Raw genomic sequence first — 19890 nt, forward strand, 5'->3', positions numbered from 1 at the left:
ACTGCTTTATACAGCTTCAGGGGCTTCCACTGCAAATAACACTAAGCTGATGGTAGCAATGAAGGCTAAATTGCGAATCGTTGTTTCTGTCTTACAGAGTTCTTACAGAGCTGACTGGTGCTTGGAGATTTGCTCACTCGATTTTTTATTATTATTTGTTTCTGGGTGTGAAAGACATGAACTGTTTGTTTTGCAACCTTTATACCCCAACTTAAGCTTCAAAAATCAAAAACAAACTTGATGAATAATAAAACATCTTTGGCGCCCCCTGGCGTTTAAGAGCAACCTTACACAAACACACACTAAATGGATGTTTTTCTCTTTCTTTCATGATAGTTTAGCCAGTGTTTTCAATAAAACTGTATCAATTATTTCTCATGTTCTGTTTAAATGTATACCTTATATAAACAACAATATCATATATTTCTTAAATGTAAATACATATATTCATCTGGGGCCTGTGCCATGAAATGGATAAACATACTCAGGGTTACAGGATTTCAAGTTGACAAAACCAAATCAATGTGATCAGGCCTTGTTGGAACAAGCTATTTTCATGGTACCCAAAACCCAAACTATAACTATGGTATAGGCCCCTGGTTGTTGTTTTTGTGGTGTCAAAATGTCTTTATATAATGTTTTAAAAAGATTTTTCTATATAATGTTTTATAATTTAAATGTTTTTGCAATGGCTTTTAAGTCTTTCTTCATCAAGCAATGGTCTAATCGAATCTTGTTCATATGTTCAGTACTTTAGGCGATGTACATTACCTGAGACAGAAGCAGCTTTTAAATTATGCCAAAGAACAAACTTCACCTCACACAGTTTAAGTACAACTTTTATTAATACTGGAATCATCACAGTGTGTTTTGTTACATTAGCTGTGACTAAACTTAACGAAATTAGGATAAATATTACAAAAAAGGAAGGGATGTTATCAGCAACAGTGGCAAAATTAGCCTCGGGAAAACAGCACAATAAATTAAAGCGAAAGCTTAAGAGAGGAGGCAAAAACAAAGACAACAACACCTGTAGCGTTACTTAATTCGGTCAGAGGAAGGGCTGGGTTGTACAAAAAACAAATGCACAAATATCTTTAACATGTGAAAGAAATGAAGAAACATAATAAAGTACACTGGTTTAATCTGTTGAGCTATAGAGCTTGCTAATTCGAGTCCGTTATGAATTTAGTTTAAATAAGGACATGTGCGATGCCACTTGTGTGTGGGGGGAGGAAAGAAGACACTGCGTTCAGCTCAGTTTTCGTGACACCCGGTTGCCAAGTCCTCCCTCCGTGAGGGCACGGCTGAGACAGCAGAGAGGGAAGATTGTAGTGTCGTGGCTGAACTGAGCGTGGGGGACAGGTGTCTTTTAGGGCATCTTCGAGAGTCGGAGCGTGAGCGGGTGAGAAAAGGAAGTCCGAATTAGCATTGGTGGCACCACATGCCCATGTACTGTCCACAGTAATCTAGAGGTGTGATGCATGATTAAAAATGAAAATGTGAGGGGGTTGTAGCAACCATCCATCCATTCTCCAAACCCGCTTACCCTCTGCAGGGTCACGGAGGGCTGGAGATGCCAGCATCTCGGAGCAGATACACCCTGGGTAGACAACCAGTCCATCGCAGGGGGTTACAGAAAAAAGGCATGAAGTTGCATAAGGCTGACGATATATTTATTGATTGTACGCTAACTCTATACACGATCAGTTGTTACTTAATATAAACAACCAGGGGTTTGGCCAAATTCACTTTTTTGGCATATGTTTGGCTTTATAAATTAGATGTAAAGGCAAAACTTGCGTGTGTCTATGTGCATGTAGGGGTGGGATTAGGGTTCAAATAACCCCACAAAGCAAGCGGTTGTGAAATCATGTAAGAACAATATCTGTCATTCTGTAGTACTGTCAAAATATTGCCCTCAAAATGAAATGTACAAACCATCGAAGCACATAAACCACATCTTCCACCCAGAGTTACTTTAAATAACCAGGGCAGCTCTAGAGAAAATCTGTGAATCCTGAGCTTTAGAAAACTTAACAGGTCACTGATCTAATTTTCACAGCTGAACTGTGAGGTCTAACATACGAACGCCGACTTATAGCATGACGTGACGTACAGCAGGAGACGCGAGTTAAACATGACTGCACAAACGCATGTATAATCACCTGAGAACCAAAAGACTCAATGCTGCTGCATGGGGCAAGTATGGAGACGAGACGCTGACGGCTGAGCTTAAAAGCGACAGTATTTTTTCAATCCTGGCTTCCTCCGGGGAGCTTTTAGGTGTCACCTTGCTTCCTGACCTCGGGGACTGGTATTACAATAAAGAGACAACAGTGAGCCAACTATCAAACTCTTTTCTATTTTATTTCCCATTCACTTCACTCCTTACTGTATCTCTCACCAATTACTGTACACCGGCCTTGCCTTTCTTCACCTTTCCTCATCTCACACTACTCTTTCATTACTTTCCCATTCAAAACTCCTTCACTTGCGCTGAACTCTTCATTGAAAACCGGTAAGTTTAGCATGCAAACTGTTGACACGTATTGGATATGTAACTAAAGATATGATACTTCATACCGGTCCAACTTGAAACTTCACTTTATTGCTGCCATAGCCTGTGCATTTGATTCTTTACCCATGCCTAGACCACCACCAAACAACATTGTGTGGAAAATATTTATTCATGAATATGTACAAAGTTATGACCTGCTCTTCTATGGTTGGCCTTGATTATATTAACCCTGTTCTTTCATTTCAGCTTGCTCTATGTTGGTCCCAGCGTTCCAGAACAGTGCTATTTTCAGCAGAAGTTCAGACACATCCGTACTTACTGTCGCAAAACAGAGGTACTTTTTCCTTTTTTTTAATGCTACAGGCATTCCTACAACAGAGTGCTCTATATATGCAAAATAAATAAAAACAAACTAAAAGTACGGAGTTAAAGGAGTACGTGTCTGGCATTCATTGTGTTCTTCTCAAGCAACAACACTATTTGTGACTGCAGGGGTGATAGGGAATCTTGGGAGAACAGAAAGTCACTCACAGACAGACACTACATGACTAAAACTACGTTTTGACCTACTACATCACCATCCACATCCAGTATCATCACAGAGCATTGCGTTCTTCCCGTCAGGTGATAACAGGGAATCACCATTCCGGTTACAGTATTGTGGTACTAAAGACGCCAGGAACCGGCGTTACCGGCAAGCATTTTTCTAGGCATTTATTCCTATATCATCTATGACAGGCAGTGGAATGCTTTTATCATAAACAACTGGATGAGTTTTCTTCCTAGAGTTCATTCTCTCCTTTTTTCATCCCTTCTTCCCTCCGCAGATCCGTACTGTAATTCCCCAAAAATGGCAGCCAGGTGTGTGCCTTCATCTAAGCTCTTCTCCCTGTCGACCGATATATTAGGGGTTTGAGGCATCCTAGCAAAAAGTTGAAAAAAAAAGTTCCTTATTTTACAAACTCGAATTGGAAATTAAATATATCAGTCAGCTTCCCTTCGAAATCATTCTTCTGATTCACATCCTGTCTCTCTCTCTCTCTTATCTTCCTATATTATCACATCGCTATACGCACTCATCTCCCTGTGTAGCAGGGCAAGCAACCGCGTCCTCTCACAGCATTCACCACACACAGTGTGGCCACAGTGACAACTAGTGGTCAAAACTTCACCTTAAAAGTGCTCTTCCTTATTTATTTCAATAAGCCGTAATCAGACTTATTAACAGACTGCTTTTGAAGACACCTGAACATCAAAAACGAACAGCTTCGCTAAAAGCTGGTCTTCAAAATCTTCCCCATAAAAGAAAAAGGCAAAAAGCATTATTGCTCCACATTATCATGGTGGTTTCTCACCTGTCAAAAATCCATATACCTGACTACTCCTAGTAGCTAGGAGGTGATTAACTTTTCGGTAAATAAAGCAAACCGGATTAAACAAGACAGAAGTGTACAAACAAAATATAAATCCCATCCCTCTTCTCCAACCACAAGCTGACCTGCAGCAAAGCCCTGCTCACCTCCAGCCCGACTAATAGGCCAGACACCAACACGCGATAGCATGATACCATTAACACTTTCAAATTGCAACGTCAAATTTACTGGAGTGTTGCAGAGGGTAGGGATTTGTGAAAAGCCCCTGCATACCCCTGAAATTAAGTTGAGCTTCTCCAGCACTGATTCCTGGGGTCCATAGTTTGGGGAGGCTATTATTTTAGGGGGACCATGAAGTAGAAGGGACAACACAAAAATCCCCCAACATCCTGGTCCCTGGTTCTTTCAGTAGTTTATTGTCTCAGTACAGTTCAACTATCCCGCCGTGGTGATGGGCGTGTTAATAAGACAAACATGCGTTCAGACACGCTAAGAGTTATATTGGCCTCGGCCTGCTGTTACATATCATTAACTTTTTTCATTATTGTTATTCATTATTTCATCACGTATTTTCTCTAATGACTTTAAACATTAAATTTTTTATCCTCTTTATCATAGCTCGTTTTCTAAAGAGTCAATGCGAAGTTTTCTCCTGGGGTTACTTCGGTCTAATTCTGCGAGCCATCACAAAATCCGAGGGGCGGAACGATCATTAGAGACGGTTTTGCGCAGTCGGACCCCTCGACGGATAGACACCAGCATGTCCTGACCCTCCTGTGGCTCATCTGTGTCGAGCTGAGACTCAGGGCCTGGTGGAGGCTGGTTCGGATGTGAGGGGAAAGGGTACTGGCCCTCACCTAAGGCATGAGCGCTGGCCACCAGCTCTCCGATCTTCTCAACCAGGCTGTGGCGGTTGGCGGCCAGTAAATGATCTTCTTCCCCCGCTTGGCCGTACACGCTCATCTCTAAACCGCCCACTCCCCCCGCGCCCCAGGCTGTGTTGGGAAGGCTCAAACGCTTCGGAGAGGCCTTCACATATTCCAGCGCCCCCGGGGAGGCATCGTCCGGCACATAAAAGACACATTCTTCGCTGCCCACACGGGCGGGTGGGCCTGCGCATCCTCCGGGTGAGTCAGGCACAGTGGGGGTCTTGACTGGCACAATGGGTGGGCGTATAGGAATAGGGCCAGCGTTGGAGAGGGTGCGCCTCACCCCGGGTTTGGTCGATGGCGTTCGGCGGATGGTGGCGGTGCCAGCCATACCACCCCCACCGCCTCCGCCAGGTGGTCCACCCAGAGCGCCGACTCCGCTGGGCAGGCCTGCTGTGCTGGCAGGACGCTTAGTCTGTATCATGCGCCGGTAGTTCTGGGCGATATTACTGTGACGGGGAATTGTGGAGGATTTATCGAATTCGGCCTGTCCATCAGCCTCTGTGTCTCCATTCACCGAATAGCCATCGTAATCAGAGCCTGATAAAAAATAAAACACAACCATATATAAAAGTAGTAAAGCATCTCCACCGAACTCCCCATCCATTTGACTTTTAACATATGCTAATAACATTCACTGAAAGCTATTGAATAAATCTGGAAGTATACTGTAAATGAGAGTACATGTGGGTGTTTTTAAGTGTGTGGGTTACCCTGTGAGGGAATAGTATCTTCCGAACAGGATGGTGTGGTGGTCTGAGTGCTGTATCCACTGGAATACTGAAGGGAATCTCGGCTGCTCTTCTGCTGCTCCATGCTGAGTCCTCGTGTCAGCACCATAGCCAGATCACTAGCAGCTGGAGAGACCTCCTCCCCATGCTAACACATAACATAATATACCAAGTTATGATACCTCAGTGCACTTTCACATTTTACCTTACTGCTATTATACATATAGAGCATTGACTCTCTCCCTCTCTCTCAAAATACAATACTGGTCAAGGCCTGTTGGTAACCTTGAAAATTAAGCAGTTTCAAGGACAGAACACCAGTACTGGTGAGCAGGGGCGCTGTAAAGGGGGGGGGGGGTAAACAATGACAATTCTCGGGGCCCACGAGTAAGAGGGAGCCCGGAGAAGCCCCCAAAATTGTGGTGGTAAAAATATTTAATAGTAAAAATTATTAACTTTAAATTATTCTATTTGCTGTTTCCTGGTATCAATTTTTTTTATTTGTTTAGGAAACACAAACGTCCGTGGGCCCCTTTCCCCCCTCTCAATTATCATAAAATGGTTCAGTCCACCCAAATTGTATAATCCAGGCAACACAGCTTGACTTCACTTATAGCGCCGGCAGAATATCAACTTGGCAAAACTCAATTTAAACAGCGCAAAATGACTGCCTGTGGACGTTATAGATAGAAATGATTATATTTCTGTTTTTATTCACACAATAAATATTTAAACTATAGTTTTAATGAAAATGCACGTAGTTTTAGGAAAAGTCAGGGAGCAGCAAGGCTTTATGATTTATTTAGACAAAGTTATTGACTATGCAAATTTCAAATCGGTCAAAATGACGCCTTGTTTGTTCTAGTGTCAAAGATAATTACCACACTGCAAAAAATTATTTTCAAGAAAAAAATTCTTAGTAGTTTTGTCTTGTTTTCAGTAAAAATATCTAACATTTCTTAAATAAAGATGCTTTTTCATGATGAGCAAAACGACCCAAGAAAATTTATCTAGTTTTTAGACCAAAAATATTAAATTTAAGTGATTTTGTGCATAAAACAAGCAAAAAAATCTGCCAATGGGGTAAACACTAAATTCAAGAAAAATTCAAGAAAAATTTGCTTACCCCATTAGCAGATTTTTTTAGCTTGTTTTATGCACAAAATCCCTTAAATGTAATATTTTTGGTCTAAAAACTAGACTTATTTTCTTGGGTCATTTTGCTCAAGAAAAAACATCTTAATTTAAGAATTTTTTGATATTTTACTGAAAACAAGAAAAAAAATTCTTAATATTTTTTTCTTGTTTTCAGTAAAATATCAAAAAATTCTTAAATTAAGATGGTTTTTCTTGAGCAAAATGACCCAAGAAAATATTGAAAATAATTTTTTGCAATGCAAAAGTTTAAATGTTACGGTTAAAATGACTGCTGGTGGCCGTTCTAGTGTTAAAAGTGCATGATAAGGGAACTCAATTTTCTCCTCATGTTATGTCAAGAAAACGCTGGAAAAAATAACAATACACAGTTTTAGTTAAACGTTCAACACTGCAAAAATTGACTTTCTTACTTAGCATTTTTGTCTTGTTTTCAGTAGAAATATCTAAAAATTCTTAAATTAAGATGCTTTTTCTTGATGAGCAAAATGACCTAAGTAAATGAGTCTAGTTTTAAGACAAATTAATATACAATTTAAGTGAAATTGTCCTCAAAACAAGCAAAATGATCTGCCAATGGGGTGAAAAAAAAATTGTGAAATAATATTTATTTTTTCTTAAACACTTAATTCAAGTAAAATTTTCTCACCCCATTGGTAGTCAAAATACCATAAAAGCGCATGATTTTATGTAAATTAATATGAAAAGTCTCAGCTGTGTTAGGGGCCCTGTCAAGATTCTTTTCATGGGGCCCAAAATCCTTAGCAGCGCCCCTGCTGGTGAGCAGACAGTTGCGGTACCCATTGACTTCCATACTATTAGTTTTTCCTACTATGGAACTGTGTGCTTACCATCATTGATCAAAATATGAACAGTTTGGTTCTAAAACGCAATACATCCATTTTGACTAATTTCGGTAAAAATGTGTTTTCTATACCAAGAAAGTGACGAGATGAAAACCACTATTTTCTGTTATAAACTTTCACAAAGCATCTTTAGGTTATAAAAACACTAAAAAATTTAATTCATAATTTTTTTTCAAAAATGTATTATAAAAACTGATAATTTTTTTCCACAAATTGCAATAAATCCATGTTTCCAAGTTTTTGTTTTCAAAATGCAATAAATCTATTGAATCAATATATAAATGTGCATTCATCTTTGCCATGTTATATTAATTTAGTTGACTAGTGGTTTACACTGATTAAAAAATAAACATTAATGGCATTAATCAAAACATTTACTTTGTCATATTAAGAACACTGTCATTGCTGCTGTTATACTTGGGACGTCGTTGCTGATATTTTTCAACAGCGATCAGCTGTAAAATGTTTTTGTCCTGCTTGATTTTTGTTGCATTTGAGTAAAATAATGGAAAGTTTTTCATAAGATCCCCTGGGGTCAATGTGTTAGCATGACAGAAGCTTGATGCTGTCGGGAGAACAAGCAACAGCCGGCAATTTTCTGTCTCCCGAGTGCCTCTCGCGTGAATAATTAGATTTTGATGGCTTTTGTTTCTTTCCCGTCACAGAAAACCACCACAGGTGCCATCAAAGGTATTATTTTGTTTTTGTTTGTTTGTTGACCATGAAGTACAAAGTAGATGTGGAAAACTAGGATTCCCTGTGTATCCAACGTGTGTGCCACCATTGTTGTTAACTGTGCGTGGAATGGTGCGCTGTGTTTTGTTGAGCGGATTTATTGCATTCTGCAGAAAAGGAGGACTGGCGTTTATTGCGTTTTGGAAAAAAAGATGACAAAATAATAGCCTGACTACGTCAGACTTTGTACTTCCGCTAAATTTCATTACGCTTCTGTACTCAGTCTGAGATACCTCCAATTCAAACCGTTTTCCCCCGGCTTCAAGACCGACGGCCCAATCAACGAACAGAGGGCGGTCTGAGAACCGTGACGTAGACGCTAAGCGGCAAATGTACGGTTGTAGTTTGTAGTGGACATGGAGGCACAGAAAGCTATTTGCTCTGTTGTGGAAAACACCGGCACTTGCCAACTTAAGCCCGAACAAGAAAAGTGTTTGTTAAACATTTTGAATGGAGATTATGTTGTTGTTGAATTTATCAACTATTACCGATCCTCATTGAGAAACTGTGTGTAGCACAGCTTGACGTGCAAAACGATTGAGAAATCATGGAAGGGAATTTCATTGTTCACAGTTAATGGTGGAGGACGCGTGGGCAAACATTCTTTGGTGACGTTCCTGATTAATCAGAAAATAAGGTAGGAAGATTTAATTTACATGTGGTTATGGCTGTCTGGTGGAAGAGTTTGAGCGAGGGGCGTTCCTCCACTTAGACGTGAGTGGAAAGACACCGTAAGGATAGTGTTCAACTAGCTCTGGCCCGATTTATTTACATAATCTGCAAAAGTCGTTCATAGCCATGTTAACTCCAGTATTTCGCTCGATGGGTTTGTTTTCACATCATACGTGTGTTTTACAGCAGAAATTCGATGCGGCTGAGCCGGCCCTTAACGCACATCATATCCAAACGTTATGTGATTGGCTTACGTTTAGACCAATGATTTTAAACTTCAGACAAGCCCCTCCCACGAGAAGGAAAACGATTGTCAATTATGCTCAGCCAGACTCTGTCTATGAAGTGAATCAAAATAGCAGAGGATGGTATTACCAGGCTAACAAAATAACATTGGATTTTGCATAAAATCGTAGGAATTTACTTTTTAATACTGACCTGATACAATACTGCTCTTGGCGGTAACTCATTTTCTTTTTTTTATGGCGTTTATCGCGTTTTGGAACCAAAATCTTCATATCTTATTTTGTGTTCATTTAGAATAAAAAACTCATACAGGTTTAGAACAACATGAGGGTGAGTAAATTTTCATTTTTTGGTTGATCAAACTTACCTTGGCAGCTATGGTGGCTGGGGTCATCCTTGGTCTCTGTTGGTCTTCTGAATGCATTCCAGAATAGCCCTGGGATTGGGGAGATGTTTCTGCCTCCCTCAGCCTATCCAGGGGCTCTTTTCTTCTCTGAAGAGTGCTGGCCAATGGTTGTTCAGTGGAACTTACCTTGGACCAATCCTGAAGAAGTAAGAGTGGTTAGTGCCGGTCTGTGAAAATCTGCATTGTAGCGGTCTCAGGTGTAAGAGAGATGACCGTCCCACTATCCAGCAGTTTGAATGTCCTTTAAACAGGGTTGGATGGGGTCTTATTTGTTTTAGGAAAATCCCAATTTGTTGTGTTTGCGTCACATTGTAAGTGAACTCAAGGGTACCTTCCGTGGCCTGCTCGGTTTAGCAAATCTCACATGCAGAGATTTGAAACCAGGATCAAATAGCCAACATTAAAGCTGCGTGTCAAAAAGCAAAATGAGGTAATGAATGTGGTTAAGCAGAATGAAACCAACACAGAAATTTGTCAATAAGCATTATTCAGGAGCCCCTGCTGAAAAGATGAGCTTGCATTCTGGTCCAAGCTGGTTCATGATGTTTGGTGCTGGTTTAGCACTAGACTAAGTGGACCAATATAGGTTTGCTACCTGCAAGATCTTTCTGGAAAAGCTAGCTGTCATTTTATTAAAAGGTGAAAAAGAATTCATATTTCATTTGTCTAATCTTGATTTTTGTATAGGTACACTGAGTTACTTAAATTACTTAAAATTGCTATTTATTTATTTTTTAATTCATTTAAACCACATAAAGCCCCACTCTCTCGCTAATCTCAAAGTATTGCAGTACCCTTTCTTGCCAGTGGGTGCCCCCCTCAAGCACAAACGTGAAACTGCGCCTATGTCGGGAAGGCACATGCTAGGGACCAGCATCCAAAACACAACATATCCTGGTGACCAGCACTGCTAGTCTTTTCGACAGGGAAGCAAGTATTCAACATACAAGCATGCACATGATAAAAAAAAGAAAACTGCAATGAAAAGTGCCAATGGAGACAAACCTTCCAGCAAGAAACCTTTGATGTGGGAGAGGGTGTGTTGGATCCAGGGGAGTGGTTATAGGGTGGGGACGCAGGAAGTATGACAGAGAAAGGCCTGATGGAGCCAGTGTGAGAGAGAGCAGGGCGGAAGGTAGCGAAGGACGAGCCAAACTGCGAAACGATAGAGATAAGATCGAGACCGTCAGAATAGCAAGAGAATCGGGAGGCGTTGTGTGCGGCCATCGCTTTGCAGATGCATGCTGAGAGTGGAAGATGACATTTGATGAGAGCAAAAGGCTGAAACCAGCATGGGAGTGAAGATCCCAGACGGTTATTCAGCATCACAACCCACACAGGTCACTTATACAGAATATTAACTACAGTTGGAGACTTTGTACTGTATGTGATATGGACAGAGCAGTCTATACTTACTGTAGTTGGAGAGCTACACTCACTAACTGACTGACAAGTCTCAGATGCCTCTGATGAAGCTGAACTCGATGATTTCTGTAAGAGAGACGGTTAAAGACAGAAATCATTGTTTTAGAAATCTAAAGGATTCCTTTGGAATGCAAAATTTTTAATAAGACAAGAAAATGAAAAAGGGGATATTAAGTTAATAAGAATGTTGCTTTCAAAAAGATATGGACATTTTTCATTTTTTATTATTTAATGAGTATGATTAAAAAGAGTTTAAATGGTCTTTGAGTTACCCACACTACCTTAAAAAAGGTGTTAATAAACCAGGAACAAATGTGACCCAGTCTGTGACAACCCAGCGTAAGTCATTTTATTTGTGAAGTATTGTTTTCTATATAAAATCATCATACTGTACATTGTGTGAAAATAAGATCTTGACACCATTAATATTGATTAAGACCATGTCAAAGATTGACATCAATTTGAAATCAAAATGTGATGCTCCTGTCGAAATTCGATTATGAGACTTCAGCTTGGATTTCACAGACAGGGTCACATACACTGTATACAGTAGGTAGTAAACTCTCAGATAAAAGGTACAAAAGCTGTCGCTGGGATGGTACCCTTTCAAAAAGTACACCTTGGTACCCAAAGGGTGCATATTGTAACCTCAAACTTTTTGGTACTTATCTGTACCTTAATGGTTCATAGTAGTACTTTTTAAAGGGTCCCAGTTACATCACTTGTACCTTAGTGTAGACTAACAGCCAAACTAAACCTCTTTTCCTCCAGTCAGGACAAAAAAACATTTTGACAAATGCATTTGTCTAGAATTACTCCACTGTAAATGCTTTTAAAGCTTGTTTTTGTACTATACGCACATTTCATGAATGCTCTTCTTCCACAATATTTCATAGTGCACTTTTTTTCAATATAATGTAATAAAACCACATAGTGGTGCACTGTTCTTAGTCTTGTCCACAAGAGGGCTCTGTAATTCAAATGCACACAGGAATTCTTTCTTTCTTCTTCATGCCATTCCAGCATATATGGCTATATTTATGGCAAGAACTGGTTAATCCATATACAAGATGATCCACACAAGTTAATCCATAAACATGTTGGGAGAGGGGCAATTTATTTTGGCATCTTCAATTCAATTTAATTTTCAATTCAATTCACCGGCATGTTCCTTTCAACTTGCATGTTTTTGGCCTGTGGGAGAAAACCCTAAGTAAACCCACGTTCTACCTACACAGGAATTCTTGCTGCCTGCCTAGAGATACTGTAGCAATACAGATGTTTGATAAACCGGTATACTCAGATTGTATCACCTCCTCATTTCTGCAGACTCACTGTAATGTCAGTAGCAGAGGATTAAACTCTATTAATGAGAGATGAAACCTTACACTTAAAAAGAGAAATCTGATAAACGCATGCTAAGTAAGGCCACTACAGCTAATATGAACACATTTTGGGAAACTACAGTATCAATGTGTCACCATATTTAAATTTAGTGCTTGGATGTGCTTAACTCATTCCCCACCAGGCTTTTTTTTAAAGTTGCCCACCAGCATTTTTTGTGATTTTCACAAAATGCCTTCCAGGAGAATTTTCTTCTATAAATATACAGAACTGTGCAAAAGTCTTAGTCCACCACCACCAGACTTGTTGTTTTGGAAGTTTTAATGTCCATCCATATTTATTTTTCAATCTATTTTATTAAGATACAAACAAAAAACACAGGAAATATGTAAAAAAAAAAAAATATTTTCAGGACTAAATGTCTTCTATAGGCATCGTCGGTGTTTAGTGTGACCTTTCTTGGCACTTAACACATCTTGAGCGTTTTTGAGCAGAATGAAGTAAAAAGACAAATTTCTTTCAAATTAAAAATTAGGATTTAATTTTATTTAGGTTTAAGAGATCCTGCAGTCTCCTGCTATTGCTTAAGTGGAAGGGGAGTTTACCCTAAACCTAAAAAAATGTTATACAGTTTTTAATACTATATACACATTTCCTGTATTTTCTGGATGTATTCTATTCAAGAGACTGAGAAACAATTATATCATAATAATAATAATATCACTAAAACATTGCAAAAACAACAAATCTAATTGTGGCATGATGGCCTAAGACTTTTGCACAGTACTGTATAAACATAAAAATATATCAAATGAAAGAACAGACCCCCTCCTTTCAAACAAACAAACAAAACGGGAAAAAAAGTTTCATCCTATCTTCATTTGTTCTTTTTTATAATCTCTTAAATATGGGGAGTTTTCTTCAAAAATCCCACACTTTGAGCAAAAAGCTGAAATAATTGCATTTTTGTAAAGTCATTTTATTAAAGATCAGATTTATAATAATTATTAAAACATACACAGAGTTTAAAATTAATCAAATTAGTTTTTGTTTCAGGTTTTTATAAATTGGCCATCTAGTGGACAATAGCAGAATTACAGATTACAGTAAAAACTCTTCAGGAAAGCGTCATTGGCAGGGAAATGTTTTCTCTTAATTGACAAGATAACTCGTCAATGGCGGGGAAAGAGTTAAATGGTTTGGGACCTGTATACAGGTATATGCATTAAGTGATGGATGTTTTTATACAAAAACTTCACCTGAAAGTCATATATATTTGCGATAGCATCAGTGTGAGTTATTAATAATCTCTTATCCAAATCAACACTGACACCAAAGACAGTACTATACATTACTCATACATGAACAAACCCTCAGAAATACATACCTGGCTGGTTATATCAGAGGGCATTGGTGATGGGGGTTTGGAGTAAACGTTGGCATCCTGCGAGATGAAGCCGGAGTCATGTGAGGAGACGCTGCTGAGGCGGTGCACGGCTGTCGTCAGTGGCTGGGCCAGGCTGCGATAGCGACAGGACGAACCAGGTGAGTGAGTCTGAGAACCACCAGAGGACCTAGAGGCGCTACTGTGGGCGCTGTTTACACTGCTGCAGGGGTGAGGGAGGGTGTGACAGGGCAGAGGACCAGGGTATAAGATGTAATAGTGTTTATGTCAAGTTGGGAGTGGAAGGAAGGGGAAATGCAAGTATGAACCACAGAAGTTACAGGATGACAGGTACATGATTGACAGATAAGGTACAAAATTCGATTGAATAGAAACAGTAGGATTTTTTGAATTATGTCAAATGTAAAAAACAGTGTGTGTAAGATGTCAAGATGAAAAACAAATAAGAGAATAAAGTAAGAGTGGAATAAGATTCATGAGGGGTTAGTTTTTGTAACAAAATGGTATATGGTGTAAAAAAAAGAGAAATAGCAATATTATTTTGAGAAAGAGCAATGCAATGTTAATAGGGGATGGACAAATAAAAGTCTCGAGCAGTGAGGGAGTTGATAGGTGAAGATGAAGATTATGGTGGGGGAAAAGGCAGAGGGAGAAAACATGTAAGACAAAATTTGACAGAGTGACAGGTGTGACACAGGGGGCCTTGTATGATGTTATTTGCATCTGATTCCATACAAGGCGATACACACAACAAACAAACACAAACAGGTGCTGCATGACACAACTTTAACCAAAGCTTTAATTGGCCCTGGAGCTAATGGTGTACTCAAAGCCCACATGGGACTGGTACATAAAACTGACTTTCACTTCCTATTAAAGTATAATTATATAATTCAAAAGAGTATTCCGGGTTAAAAACAACATATGAATATTAGACAAATGTTGTTGATGGAGTTGAAGCTGTTTTTAACCTAGAATATTCATTTAGGAGAGCACAGCGCTAAAATATCAGGGAGCCAATTAGATTCTTTATCCAGCCACTCGATTGCTAACTAATTGCTAATGGATAGGAACAACAAAATAAACAAACACATTTAGTCTAGTTGTGTTAATGCTAATCACTACATTTAACTATTGACTTAATCCCAGAAAACCAATGGCTGAACAAAAATCAATATCCATTACACCTTGGCTGTTGAAAGCAATACCAAGTAACATTTTAATGACCACAGTATGTGCTTTGTGACTGTACTGTGGTTTCTGATGTAATCTGGGGGTTACAGATGTGATGTTAACACACAGTGAGATTGTGTGAAGCAGCAGCGGCCATAGTAGACCTCTCTCTCTCTCTCTCTCTCTCTCTCTCTCTCTCTCTCTCTCTCGCATTCACAATTTTACTTTACAAAATATCAATAGACTGCCACTTTGCGATTTATGTTTGCAATAAATATTGGTACTGTACTTTACAACACATCATGTCTGCTTGGCAGCAAACAGAGACTTTTGTTATTCTAGTAAAATATTATCAATGCATCAGTGTCGCCCGGTGACTTCTTTTTTAGAGGGCGCACGATGCGAAGCTTGTCATGTATGCATGTAGCCCGTCATGTGTGTGGTTCGTCATTTCAAAATATGTATTCTGCACGTCAAGTGAACCTATGTGCATCAGGTGTTTTGTCAAAAAAAAAGTGCCTGCTGCAGACGCGTCTAATGGGTTTATGATAAAAGAGATGCTTGCGTTTGCCAGATACTCGCATAATCTCATGCGTTATCCGAGTTTACTGTTAAGGGAGTGCGTATTTTGTGTATGTGAGCGCCTCTTTTATCATAAACAGTTTTGACGCGTATGCAGCAGGCACTTATTTTGACAAAACACATGGTTTACATGACGCAACAAACACATATTTTGAAAACACGAGCATCACAAATGACACGCCGGACACATATTTTGAATTTGCGCCCCTCGGAAGAGCAGTCACCAGCCGCCACTGCAATGTATCAAATTGAATAAAAGCCAAACACAGATTATACAAAACAAGTCAAAATAAAACATTTAATAAAAATAATATTTTGATAAAAAGTCTCTTTCCCAATTCTCGGTTTTCCCCTCTCATTCTCTCACCTGCACATGCTGCTTTTCCTAGAGCCAGAGCTACTGGGAGAGGAGGGGGGAGTCTGGTAGGACCAAGAGTAATCAGACCCCTTAAGATCTTTTATTACCTAACAAAGAGACAGTGTTAGCTTTAGTCTCAGTTTGTTGTGTGCATGCATGCGTGTGTGTGTGTCTATGTACCTGCTCACTGGCTGGAGGCAGTTTGTGAGGATCAGAGGTTAAAACAGTGAGGTCGTCAATAATAGCCTGGAGATGAGTGATTTCTCCCAACATGGCAATCTCTCCATTCTAACAAAAAACAAGCCCAGACTTATTTTATATCCCATTGTTTTAATATCAGCCATTCTCATGTTAATTTAAACCAATATTGCCTACTTAGTTACTGGTGTCTAGTGCTGAGCAATATTGACCAAAATTTAAATCTTGGTAATTTCTGGATAGATGTTGATATATAATAAATGAAAAGTGGAATACATGTACTCATGCAAATCAAAGCCTCATGTGAGATGTCACATTCAGCTTTATAAAAACATGAGGAAAATAAACTTTATTGACAGGGTTTTCTTCCTGTTTCTAAATATACAGCCGCACAACATGCAGAGTGAACAGCAAAGGTAGCAAACAATTGGTCTGCATTTATGGAAAGTATTAGTATAAAGTATAAAGACTGTAAGCATCACAGGTGCAAGGACCTCACAAAGTGTGCAAAATAGTTAACATTAAAGCAACACTATGTAGTTTTTTTACCTTTAAATAATGTCTCTAAAATTATTTCAGTGATAGAACAACTTTTAACTGGACAAATTGTACTTTTGCTGCAACCTGAGCAGCCTCCTAGCTGCTACAAGCACACTCTGGAAGTGGCGGTGGAGGGTAGAGCACACAGCCCCGCCCCTCCCTCTGCCTGCAGAAGAGTGTCTGATACCAGGCACTGTTGTGCTTTTCAACCACATGGGGGAGCTGTAAGTCATTTTTACATGGAAACTACATAGTGTTGCTTTAAGCTGTGCTCAGCTTTTGAGTGGTACTGAATGTTAAATAAAAATATATAATATTTTAGCTAGCCTGTGGTTATCATTCACTGTCTGCCTCATCAGGGATCATTCATTATTGAAAACCCAATAAAAACTAAATTTTTTAATCAAACAATTTCCTGTGTAATGCTCTTTCCATTAAAGTTTACTATACGCAGTATTGACAAAAATTTATATGTGCTCTCAAATAAGAAGAGAGGTGGGCTTTATACCACGACAGGCTGCAAAAAGCTGATGAAGGTACAGAAGCGTCCTCTCTCCTCCACTAGGGCACGTCGCACTGCCTGCTTCTCCGTCTCCTCCATCAACAGGTACATGTCATTTACGTCCTGCATCGCACTGTCCAACTGAGGCTGCAGATCTCCACGGCCTGACGGGGGCGACAGAGAGCACAACAGAAAAGAGGGGAGGAAAAGAGGAGCAGGTATGAAACATGTGAAGAACAGACAGAATGACAAAATGGCCAGAATTAATCAAACGTGTCAAAATGTGATGAGAGAGAGAGAGAGAGAGAGAGAGAGAGAGAGAGAGAGAGAGAGAGAGAGAGAAAGAACGAAAGAGAGAGATGGAAAATCAAAGAAAAAAAAAAGAAAAAACATTGCACAAGTCAATCATTAGCATTAGGAAAATGATGATGATCATTCTGTCCTCCATCTACGAACAATATGGATACAACACAGAACATAATGAACTACTCCGTCTAGCATCTACACAACAGATGATGACAGATGCCTTTGAACTCAGCGGTAAAATGTCTTCTACTCTTAATGAAATGTCCCAGAAGTTGTTAATGGTAAAGGGTTAACTCATGCAGACTAGATTGCTGGAGATGGTTGTTATCCGAAGTAGAAGCGTTTGCAGGAACACAGGCAGAATGCATGCTGAAACAGAATAAGCAAAATCATGCAAACTGAAGCGTAGAGACAGGCTTTAATCTTAATTTACTCTCTGTCAAGACAAAATGTCATGTGGAGGTTAAATGTTGTGGTACAGAACTGTCTGGAGATTTGTTTGAGGGGCCGTATAGCGAGTTGGGACCTGGTTAAAGAATCATGCAGAGAAACAATGAGAAAAATCTAAGCGAGCCAAAGCTTTTCGTGGAAAAACATACTTACCCTGTAGCTCTAGAGAGGGAGAGTAGATGAAAATAGAGAGAGAGAGAGAGAGAGAGAGAGAGAGAGAGAGAGAGAGAGAGAGAGGGTAATTCAAAAAAGAGTAAAGACAAGAGAGAGAGACAGCAAGAGAGAGAGAGAGGGGGGAAGCAAAGCACTGTGTTAGGGTTAGTATTAGGAAGCAATTTAGCTCATTTCATGGCCAAATTGTTTCAGGAAAGTCAAAGCCAAAACATTCAGAGCATCCAAATTAAACCCCTAAAAACAAAACAAAATTCCCAGCAAAATCTAACCACAAATAATAATTTGGCTTAGCCCTTAAAACTTGAATGGTCATATAGAAATTAGTTTACCCTACAATTAAAATTGTATCATAATTTAATAACGTGTCTTAAAAACCAGAATCAAAACACAATTTGTTATATATTTATACTATGACACCAAATTCAATCTTACAGGATTATCATTTTTGAATGAACTACCACTTTAACACAATAAAAAGTCAGCTTTTCATTTAACGGTGGAGTCTTCCTAGTAACACAGAGAATTGTCATCCTATCTTCAAGAGCAAAATTCATTGGTTGCTGGGATGAGAACAGAAATCACTTAGCAAATGAAATGAGAGATGCATGTCTGCTTTTCGGCCAGCAGAGGGAGATACATCCATTGCAGATAATGTTTGTACCCTCATATAAACGGATCAGTAATCAGATACAACCAGTACATTGACAACTCACTCATTTTACTGTCTATGCTGTTATAAAACACATCGATTGCTTCAAGGACCGTCCATCTTCAAACACAGGTGTCACTGAATACTGCATATTTGACACTAATGTCAACCATACAACAGGTTGTTTAAATCCTAATAAAATGGTCAGTTTGACCTTGAAGGTATGTCCTTGACATTCTCACAACCTCTCTGCTTTGTAATAGTGTGATGGAATGTAATAGTGATTCATCAGGTTTACTAACAGCCATGCAGTATGTTGTCCAGTGTCATGTATGTGATTTTTAAGAGTGTAAATGTTTACCTTTCCTGGCTTTCTTCTGTAATTTCATGGTGTCTGAAGATTTCTTCTTTATTTCATGACGAGAACGTTTGTATTCTGCCAACACAGAAAACATATTGTTTACCACGTACAACCTAAAAAAATGTTGGGTATGTTTAAACCATGATCGGATCAAATATGATCAAACAGTTGGGTTATAAATAATCCTATATTCTGGGTTGTTATTACCCAACCATAGGTTGAAACAACCCAGCACTTGGGTTGAAATAAACATGCATAGGTTCAATTCAGGGCTGGGCAAAGATTAATCACGATTAATCGCATACAAAATAAATGTGGTGTTTTGCATAATATATGTGTGCGTACTGTGTGTAATTATTATGGATATTTAACCACACACATACATATTTTTTAAAAAAAAATGTATTTATCCTTTATTTTACCAGGAATAATCCCATTGAGATAAAAATCTCTTCTACCAGTGAGTCCTGGCCAAAATGGCAGCACACAGAGTTTCACACAAAAAAATATTTCAAGACAAACAATACAAGTCCTGTTCAGCACTCAGAACTACAATTCTTAATAATGAAATATATAAATGTTAAGTAAAACAAGAACATATGTGACCCGTCACGGAAACCAGGGACTCAAGTCGGCAGCACAAGTTTCGAGAAAATGAGAAACAAAGTTTTTTTTCGAAATTTGTGATTTTCGTTTTATTGCAGAATCTGTTAGTTGAGATCACGAAGAAGCCTCTCCATGTTTGAGATAGCAGTTTTTGTATATTTAAAAGCGTACATTTTGCGGTTA

At 39.0% G+C, this 19890-nt stretch overlaps 1 protein-coding gene across 2 annotated transcripts in view; it reads right to left on the reverse strand.

Moving 5' to 3' along the window:
* Window positions 1-821: 821 nt before the first annotated feature.
* Window positions 822-19890, reverse strand: part of mtss1lb (MTSS I-BAR domain containing 2b) — a 61247-nt gene continuing 42178 nt past the window's right edge. Inside the window, exons 6-14 of one of the 2 annotated variants that reach the window (XM_065289257.2) lie at window positions 19102-19176; window positions 17168-17325; window positions 16102-16209; window positions 15931-16028; window positions 13791-13923; window positions 11051-11125; window positions 9596-9772; window positions 5537-5702; window positions 822-5363 (exon numbers count right to left, since the gene is read on the reverse strand). In XM_065289257.2, coding sequence (XP_065145329.1) covers window positions 4579-5363; window positions 5537-5702; window positions 9596-9772; window positions 11051-11125; window positions 13791-13923; window positions 15931-16028; window positions 16102-16209; window positions 17168-17325; window positions 19102-19176 — 1775 coding nt within the window. In that variant the 3' untranslated portion in view covers window positions 822-4578. Of the gene's footprint in view, window positions 5364-5536; window positions 5703-9595; window positions 9773-11050; window positions 11126-13790; window positions 14011-15930; window positions 16029-16101; window positions 16210-17167; window positions 17326-19101; window positions 19177-19890 lie in introns of both variants that reach the window. The other variant, XM_065289256.2, reaches the window with a different exon arrangement.

Source organism: Paramisgurnus dabryanus, chromosome 2, assembly GCF_030506205.2.
Source record: "Paramisgurnus dabryanus chromosome 2, PD_genome_1.1, whole genome shotgun sequence".
Lineage (NCBI taxonomy): Eukaryota > Metazoa > Chordata > Actinopteri > Cypriniformes > Cobitidae > Paramisgurnus > Paramisgurnus dabryanus.